The sequence below is a fragment of the Abrus precatorius genome, unplaced genomic scaffold, assembly GCF_003935025.1.
Source record: "Abrus precatorius isolate BTA unplaced genomic scaffold, Abrus_2018 Scaffold10, whole genome shotgun sequence".
NCBI classification, from domain to species: Eukaryota; Viridiplantae; Streptophyta; class Magnoliopsida; order Fabales; family Fabaceae; genus Abrus; species Abrus precatorius.
Genome location: NW_020874292.1, coordinates 6,638,554 through 6,648,712, shown reverse-complemented (window position 1 = coordinate 6,648,712; position 10,159 = coordinate 6,638,554). Strand labels below are relative to the sequence as shown.

The following is a 10,159-nucleotide window of genomic DNA, read 5'->3' as shown; positions in this document are numbered from 1 at the left end:
CAGAAATGAAATGTTCATGATATACTTTTTTGAGCTTTGCAAATATCACCAACGTGTTAGGATTGCGCTTTTATCAAGGAAATAATTATTTTTGTTCAAAACATTTAAATAAAAGTAATTATTTTAAAGTTTAATTATATTTTTTTCCCTTAACCTTCGTATTAATTTGATTTTAATCTTTTAATTTTTAATTGTACAATTTTAATCATATTTTTTTCTTAATTAAACAAATTTTGTCATTTTATTGAGCTGTCAACCAATTTTTAACGATTCTCTTTTTCCTTGTTCTTTGCCTGAAATTTGCCGTCTTCCTCCTCTCTCTCTAGCCAGATTTTGTATTGTCGACAGAGCTCTTTTTTCTTTTTTCTCTCCTAGTTGGACTCTACCATTGTCCATAAAGCTCTTCTTCCTCCTTTCCTCCTAGTCAAAGCTAAATAATGAAGAGTTCCATGTCGTTGCTAATATCCTCTCCCGCTACCACTTCTCCACTACATTCATTAAGCTTCAAGAGATTATTTGTTTTATGGAACAAAGGGAACACAACATTGAACCTCTTATCGCTGATTCTTATGGCCATCGCGAAGGGAGTTTTAGGGAGAGAAAGATGATGTTAATCGCGATCAAAGACAAATAAGATTTTGCAAATGTTGTTGAAAGGCGAAGCAGTAGAGGATTTTTGGAAATTAGGGATGGTGATTTTGTTGAAGGAAGCTACTGCAGAGAGAGGAAGGAGACAATTTAAGAGTTGCTTTTGACAATGTTTTCTATGAATTTTTGAAGAATCGTGGGTGTTGAAGTCGTGACTAGAGATTTATTAATGGAACTTCCGGTTTGTGCCATCAAAGGACGTGAAATGCAGTGGAGGACAGCGAGACAGAGAGGATGTTAGAGATCTAATAGATACAACGGTGACCAACGGTAGTGATAGAGGTGGAAGAAGAAGAGGAGTCTAGCTGGGAAAGAATGAAGGAGAGCTTCGTCAACAACAATGGCAGAGTCTTGCTAGAGAAAATAAGGAAGAAGAGCTCTGTTAGCAATGATTCCACTAATTAAGAAAGAGAAGGAAGAAAGAATTTTGTTTGCAATGGCGGATTTCAGCTAGGAGGAGAGGAGAAAGAAAACTACCGTGAACTCAACGAAATGATGAAATTTACTTAAGAAAATAAAAAAACTAAAATTACACACTTAAAAATTAAGAAACTAAAATTGAACAAACGCATATATTAGAAGACGAAAATGCAATTAAGCCATATTTTTAAAACAAAATAACTTTCTATTAATAGTTTCAAGATTGATAATATTGTTTGCGTGGTTTAATTTTGGAGAAAAGAAGTGACAACATGTGAAAATATACCCCGTGTGAATTCTATTTGACCACTTGAGTTCAGTAAACATAAATAATTAGACATAGCTCCCTTACATGTTAAGCAAAAAAATTATAATATAACCATAGATTAAAGAAAAAATCACAGAATACAAAGTACAAAAATAGCCATACTTGGACATACTCAATGAGATCGTAGGAGATAAATGAAGTTAATTTTAGTTATACAATTATGAGTGAAGTAAAAATATAGGTTTATGTTTATGTAAATAGTTTAATCATATTCTCGTTCAATAACTTTTTATTACATAGAAGCTTATATAATAAATTTAATAATCCAATTTATTAAAATAAATTAAAAAAATCATAAGAATCATAAATAATTTGTATAAATTTAAATAAACTTAATATATAAGCTACTGCAAACCCAACAAAATAAAGTTGTCGTGCATTGATTCAACCTTTGCAAATCAAAAGAAAAAGAGCAACTTGGGAGTCCCAAGTAATAAACGATCAAGGGGATCGACGTTTGTGGTAGAACAGCAGGTGATGGTCAACCCCTGTTTGAAGCCAACATCCAGAGTTGCCTCCTAGACTGTCTCCTTACAAAGTTGCCAAAGAATTAACAGTGCAAAGTTAAATCCAGTAATCAGCTTTGAGTTCTGTAATTTTCACCCACTTATAATGACTATCCTGGTTTGTCATGGTTCACCATAAACATTTCGTTCCTATTCGGGAAAAATAATATTGTACTTTTTATGTTGTGGACGGTGAAGATCGTTTCCACGCCCCAAACCTAATTTCAACTTACATAACAACCTCTACCTAACCGTGCTTTTGAATAACTAATATGATCCAAAGCAGTTAACCCTACATATCATATTTTATCTTCTAATAAACACTATGCGACATATCATTTCAACATGTACACAAGCACCTAACTTGTAACCAAATATCGTCTCTTTTGCAATGGTTATGGATGGCCTACAAGGCTACACCCCATTTAAGTGCACATGGTAGAGTTTTGAACATGTTTTGAATTTGCAGTTTGAACAATGCAAGAAACTACCCCTTTGAAAGACTCTATGTGTGTCTTCACTTATGACCATTGCAGTTAACCACCACTGGAAAGTGACAACTCAAAGACCTTGTATCTTAATGGCTCAACTTCAATCCATATTCTGGGTTTTGCATGTTGCCCAAGTGGAACTAGGGGACAGGCCTTGTGAAGGGCACTTTCATATGGTCCCTAGACCTACAATGTATGCCTAGACCTACAATGTATGCGCATTTTATCCACATGTTCTGCCTGTGGATCTCATTTCTAAGTGTCCTTAAGCCACTCCCTACATGTTTCTTTGAATTTTCTTTGTTTGATTTTATAAGCAATATAATAATTCTTTACTTTTATTTTAAACAAATTTTTAACCTGTGTCTAAAGTACGTGATAAGATATTAATAAAAAAATTATTAAAAATTGTAACATTTGATATTATTAATAAAATTTAATGATATTACGTGATTTTTGTCCATGAATTAAAATTCTTTAAAAAATATTTTGTGAGCTCCAATCTTAAAGAACATATATTAAATTCAAGGAGATTTTGTGATTTTTAATAAAAAAGTTGTTTTAAAATTTATTATGTATTTTTAAACCCACTTAAAAAATTATAATTTCAATATGTTATCATTATTATAATTTTTTATTTATATATTGATTCGATTTAAAAGAGGTGGAATATTGCATGGTCATAACTCATAAATGCATAGGCAAGGAACTTTATTGTTTTCCCTTTTGGTCTTTTGTATTTTGGACACCAGGTTTCTAGTTCTCTATCAAAAACTGACTCAAGTTTTGGCATTCCCTCTTGATGTTGCCGTCTGTTCTTCTTGTTTGTGGTGAAGTCATTATTGATCTTGACTCATGAGCACCGAAAATCGGTGCTCCCAAATCACATTGGCTGTTTTCTCTTTTGCTTTTATGTATCTATGGAAACTCCTCAGAAGCAATGATCAGAAAGGCAAAAGGTGAAAATGTCCTTCAAGAGAATGAATATAAAATGATGCTTTCATATGTCATGTCACACAGGCTATTAATTCTTAGCTTAGTTTAAAATTGAATATAATTGATTGAAGTTATAATATTTTTATAATAATAATAATAATTTTATTGTTATTTTTTTCTATCACATCACTTACATTATCACTCTTTTGTCTTTTTTTTCTTATTTTTCTAAGTTGTAACAAAAATCACAGATGTATTTTGTATAAATAACATTTCTCAATTGATTATGATAAAGTAAATTTTCAATCATCGGATATAATTAAAATATGTGTATAAATTAATGTAAATAATATATTTTTATTAAAAATATGAGACAGTGAAACAAATAATCCTCATTCGTCAAACCCTGCTCCAATATTATTACAACCTCATGGGAAGCTAGACAAATTTGCTGGTTTCACGAAAAGATATTCTTAAGGTGATTTAGAAGGACCTTTTACTCGAATTCTAAAATAAGATTGTAATAATGGAACCAAAAGATTTGATACCGTAAACACTTGCTGATTACTTTGTCCTTTAATTTGTCCTTACTATCCATTAATTATTTTTTACTCTTTAAAGTAATACCCAGGAAGAGGTTTCCTCTTCATCATTTATTGTACACTTAACAGCCATCAATGTTGAAGATTTCATACGCAATTGCTAGGTATCTATATATTTGAGTAGATTTTCAAACCAAGCTTGAATGTACATTTACTATGCGATTTTAGTTTCAATAAACCTAAACTAAACATAATCTTAGTGAGCATTTTTTAAATATAAAAATATGTTGCACCGTGTAATAATGAATAATGCTTCGACTTGTAAGCAACCAAATTTTATAAACAACAACAATAATCATCCACGTATCATTTTCATAATAATAATAATAATAATAATAATGCATATGCATCACTGATGTAACCAGCGACTAGGAAATTTATTTATTTATCTATCTATTAGTCATTTTCCAAGTTTGTTGTTATTGCTAGCTAGTTTTCTTTCTTCAATATCCACAGAAACAACCCTATTTTTTTTTTATTTCTTTTTGCCTGAAAATGACGGTTGAATGAAATGGGCCGCAAAGAACGGAGTGTTCATGTGCTCCTAACGTGGTAGGGCCGAAATATAGATCTCAACGCCACTTTCTACAACACCGTAAAAGAAATGAGCATCTAAATGTAGCATTGTAAAATGATGGTTGGAAGCATTAAAAGCTTTGTTTCATTAAACATCAAACTAAACCACTCTCATTCTCTTTGTTTAAACTTATTCAACTCCTTTCGTTAAACCTAAATAGTTTATGTGCTTTTTGTTTAAACCTCAACTCTTTTAATTGAACCCAACCACGTCCCATTTTGGTATTATTTGTCTGTTCAACAATTTGACTGAATCACTGCAATGCTTATATCAATTTCACACGACGCATAGAGCAGTAAAGCAGGTATACTTACTACTTAGGACATAAATTTCTCAAATTTATTAAATTGTTTTTGAAAAACTAAAACTATATATCGAACACCTTTCAGATGAAGAGATTTTTACTTTCACTTTTTTTTTTACACACTAAAAAGTATGTACGGACACTTCTAAGCAGTAATTATGTCGTGTTATAACTGCATTAAACACACTTATTGTAGTTACATTTTCATAATATTTTTTTTACTTTTTAATAAACTTTAATACCAATACTAATTAAAAAACCACAAAAAATAGATAAATTTTTAATATTTTATTATATTCATAACGACTGATGTTTACTTTTAAAATACAATATTTCGACAAAATTTACTTATTTCGCCGAATAAATAGGCTCGGTAATTTTTTGCAGAGACAGTCACGCTAGTGCCTTCTGATTAAGTTATACAAATTGCTTGATAGGATATGATTTGTCATTGCAGCCGACAAATAAAATATTGGATTCTTTCCAAGTTTAGTGGTTTGAAGTGACTAATATATGCCTGGGATTATAATTAAGAGTTAGGCATGCAAAAGAAAAAGACAGAGAATTCATAATTCTCTTCTTTTAAGTTTTGGTTATCATTGTAAACTTCAAGCGGTATTGATTTTTCAAATCCTCTTAACTCGAGCATGCCACACGTGTAATCAAAACACTTAGCTCTTGGTTTTTGTTGAATGCTACTGTTCATGTCGGTTCTTTGCTAAGATCCTCTCCAATATTAAACATTCGCACACAGATTTCTTTTAATTTTTTTTTGTCCTATTCATATATACGTTATAGGACACAACCAATCAGAACTTACAGAGAGGGCAATGTAGCTCTAAAGAGCTTGTAGTTGCATTCACAAAATAATAATAATAATAATTATTATTATTATGGGTATTGACAAAATAAAGTTACTACAACATATTGAACAAGGAATGAATGGTTCATTGAAAGCAAAGTATGCAGAGGATTAAAAGTGAAAATGGACTAGCACTAGCAATCTAGAATAACTTGAATGTCTTTAATTCTACTTGGTTTGGTGTGGCCTTCAGAAACACACCATGTTGGAAGTATCTGAGTGTCAAGGTTAGAAAACGCAAGATTAGTGGCGCTTTTCTGCTCTAAGCCGTGATTTAAGGAAAATTTAAGAAGATAAATACAAGACTTGTACACGTAACGACCACATGAAATAAAGATATAGAAAAAAGTTACAAGAGAAGAGTTAGAGATGTATATGCATGTGGCAAGTGGGGCCGTAGATTAAGCAGTTGGTAGTGTAACCGAAACATTTGCATGTGCGCCTTGATTCTTGCTCGACGTTCCAAACAATGTGAATCCATTTTTGTGGTTTTGGCTCTCTTTAGACCTGAGAAATGCTATGTTGTCTCTTTCGGGCATAGGACCCCACGTTTTGGTCTATAGTGCTCCCAACCTATGCTTAACTTTCCTATATAAAGCAAAGCAACCTTAGCTAAGCATTAAGCACCAAGAAGTAATCTTAAATCCTTTGTTGTCACCCCAACTCCTCTAAGAACTACACTAGTACCTACCTCACAATGGCAATTGCAGCCATCTCTCTTCTTTTCTTTCTTCTTAATCTATGCCTCCAAGGTACTTTTGGTGACTATGGAGGAGGATGGCAAAGTGGTCATGCCACATTTTATGGTGGGGGAGATGCATCGGGCACAATGGGTAAGTGTTAAAAGTTCAAAGTTCAAACAAATGACTTGCCTTTTCATTTTGGCACATATGAGGGGTTTAAAAGGAAAAGAACATAAACATTGTTGTTTTGTGGTTCCCATACAATAAGATTTCCTTTACGCTTGAAAGTTAAAAGCGATTCTCCTCTAACCATTACATTCACTCTCTCCTATTATTATGAGTCAAAATATACTATCACACTCTTGGGTTATTGGGTATGCGGTTACTCATAAAGTTGTGATTTTTACAGGAGGGGCTTGTGGTTATGGTAACTTGTATAGCCAAGGCTATGGTACTAACACTGCAGCACTTAGCACTGCTCTATTCAACAATGGTTTAAGTTGTGGGTCTTGCTATGAGATGAAATGTGACACTGACCCCAAATGGTGCCTCCCCGGTAGCATAATCGTTACTGCCACAAACTTTTGCCCACCTAACTATGCATTGTCTAATTCCAATGGTGGCTGGTGCAACCCTCCTTTGCAACACTTTGATCTTGCTGAGCCTGCTTTCTTGCAAATTGCTCAATACAAAGCTGGAATTGTTCCTGTTTCCTTCAGAAGGTAAATGAAACACTAGAAACTCTTAGTGCTTTTGCTATATCTCCAATTTTAATTAGCTTTAAGCTCAGTGTTATATGACTAGGAGCATGCATTAACATATTTTTTGTTTATGGCTAAAATCAGAGTCTCATGTGCAAAGAAAGGAGGAATCAGGTTCACAATCAATGGCCACTCTTACTTTAACTTGGTTCTGATCACAAATGTTGGTGGAGCTGGAGATATTCATTCTGTGTCCATCAAAGGGTCTAGAACTGGGTGGCAAACCATGTCTAGAAACTGGGGGCAGAATTGGCAAAGCAATTCATACCTCAATGGTCAAAGCCTCTCTTTTCAGGTCACTACCAGTGATGGCAGGACTATCACTAGCAACAACGTTGTACCTGCAAACTGGCAATTTGGACAGACTTATGAGGGGTCACAATTTTAGAAACACAAGTTTCCATTGAAGTTGAAATTTGTGTTTGTATTATATTGCGTTGTAATTCGCTTGCTTTGTGAAAGGTGTGGGGGAAAGAAAAGGTAGATTAGGAGGAGTTCTAATGCTGTGGTGGCTATACGGCACCCGCTAGGCTTAATATGATATATAGTCGTTTTATTTTCCAAGATATATCATTGATCAACGCCTTTTGTGATGATGATCTCAATAGCCTTGTATATTTAATCCCCAGAATGGTGCAAAACCAATTTGGGGCCGATTTTATATCAATTTGATGATGCTTTTTTTTTGTTGCAAGTATTTTCCAAGCTTTGCATCTTTAGTCACTATATTAAATTTGACTAATAAGTAATAAATAAATCCTCAAGTGAACACAGAAAATTGCAGCGATTTCTTTTCCTAGTATTCAATACTTATTTTTTGGCCCTTGTCACGCATGTGGAAAAATCAACCTGTTTCTTGTTCCGCTTTTCAAATTGAATTGGGTTGTTGCCTGTATAAAAGATGGAGGACCAAGTAATTTATGATTCAATAAGTCAAGAATTTCGAGAAGCAGAACCATTTTTTTTTTCTTTCCTTTACTTAATTTTTGGTCCATTTTTGCTTTTGCACTAGAACGCGGGCACTTGGTTGACCTTTACCATCAATAGCAACTACCAAGAATAGAAATGCAACGTTTTTCCCGACCCAAAGGGTAAAGCACTAACCTATAAGCTATATGGCAAACGGTCCCGCCAAGAGCTACCTCTCATTTAAGACTTGGCTATTATTACGAAAGAGAATGCTACTAAACATTTTCTTCAACAAATATTTTATTATTATTTGAATTTTATTAAAATTTATGAAATATATAAGACATTCATTGAATACAAAATTTATTTGACTTTATAAATTTAATTAATGATACAAAAATTGTATTAGAGAAGATGTAGTTGACATTCTTCTTTGTAATGATTCATTTCGCCACAATTAGCCAAGTTTTTCTTCAAGAAAGCCTGATAAGTATTTTAAAAATCAAACTAGGCACTGAATAAATAAAGATATATTAATTTAGACTTTATTTATTCACTTGTATTTGAATTAAGATTTAACTAGTAATAATAGATTAATATAACATTATAAGAAAATCAAGTTATTTAAAATTTAGATTTGTATAAAAAGATCATGTTATATGTCTTGTAAGATAAAAAAAAAAAGAGTCATGGTAAACAACGTCAATCTATACATATACTTTAAGCAAAATTAATAGATACGTCAATTAACTTTTGATTTTATTTCAGTTTTGTTTTCTAATTTTGGTCCCTTATAAAAGTATTTTAAATAAGCCATTTTTAAAAAAAATATTAATTTTATTAAATTTTTTTCTTCTTTCTTATAAACTGTGACAAAATATAGTATATTTAAGCGAATCTTTTAGTTATCTCTTTGTTTTTTTTATTTTTATCTTATTTCATTTTTTTTCTCTTCTTACTTATCATCTACGTCTCTACGATTTATTTTCTCCTCCCTTCAAAATGCAACAAAAATATTCTCTTTTTCCCTAATCCTTTAAACTTTAAAAGTTTTCTTTTTCTTTTTAGAATTTTTCAGTTGAATTTTGAAAAAATAAAAAGTGTATGACAATAGTAACATCCATGCTAGTATGATGTTACTAAAAAAAATATTTTTTAAATTAGAAAGGAAGAAAGATATGAATGATGAGTAAAAAACCGAAAAAAAAAGAATTTTGTCAAAGAAAGAAGAAAACAAGTCATAAAGACATAAATAAAAGATAAAAAAGGAAGAAAAAAAAAGATAATCCAAGAAGTTTGCAAAATATATAGTATTTTTCAAAATTCACCTATAGTAAGTAATTTTTAATGAAGTTAATGTTTTTTTTTTAAAAAAGACTTATTTAAAACATTATCGTAAATTAAGGGATTAAAATAAGAAAATAAATTTAAAAGGATCAAATTAAAACAAAATAAAAAATTAAGAGAATAATATACTAATTTAACTTATATTTTAGATATGACTCTTTATTTATTTAATTATATATTTTAAATAAAAATATTTAAAAACTTAAGAATAAACGGTTCAAACTAATTTTTTATCACTGTTTTTTATTTAATTTTGATAAATATTTTTTACTATTATTTTTGAATTATTCAGTCTAGTAACTTGACTGATTCTAATTTAAGAGATCATATGCCAGCTAAATGCATTTTTCAAAAACTATACTAAATTCATGACTAATGAGTACACTTTCCAAAAAAAAAAAAAGTTGAAAAATCATGAGTAATGTGTACATTTTAGTAAAATAAATATAAATCGTGATTATAAATTATTATTATTATTATAATGTGTCGTGATTTTTAATTCCCAAGAATCGTAGAACATGCCATAGCCCATATGTATATGTATGTAGGCGCGGTTCAAGGTCAAAAATAGATATGATTCAAGATCGGTGATGCTTTGAAACGAGGCACTTGTTCAAATATAAAAGCTACTCAATCATTTATAAGTATAACCAATGATTGAATTTGATTATAAGATTTTAACTTGGCCTATAAGATTAAGCACAATTGTTTTCTTCTCACTGATTTTGACTCCACAAAATCTTTCTGGGTTGCTGGCTGGTCAGCTACTAGCATGGTTTTCTAAT

General features: G+C 31.2%; 1 protein-coding gene across 1 annotated transcript; it reads left to right on the top strand.

Annotated features, from left to right (window-relative positions):
• Nucleotides 1-6,295: 6,295 nt before the first annotated feature.
• LOC113864366 (expansin-A8) lies at nt 6,296-7,738 on the top strand. The gene is made up of 3 exons (XM_027497990.1): nt 6,296-6,507; nt 6,767-7,079; nt 7,203-7,738. Exons 1-3 carry the CDS (start codon nt 6,372-6,374, stop codon nt 7,504-7,506), a joined length of 753 nt encoding a protein of 250 aa, XP_027353791.1. The 5' UTR covers nt 6,296-6,371; the 3' UTR covers nt 7,507-7,738.
• Nucleotides 7,739-10,159: the final 2,421 nt, after the last annotated feature.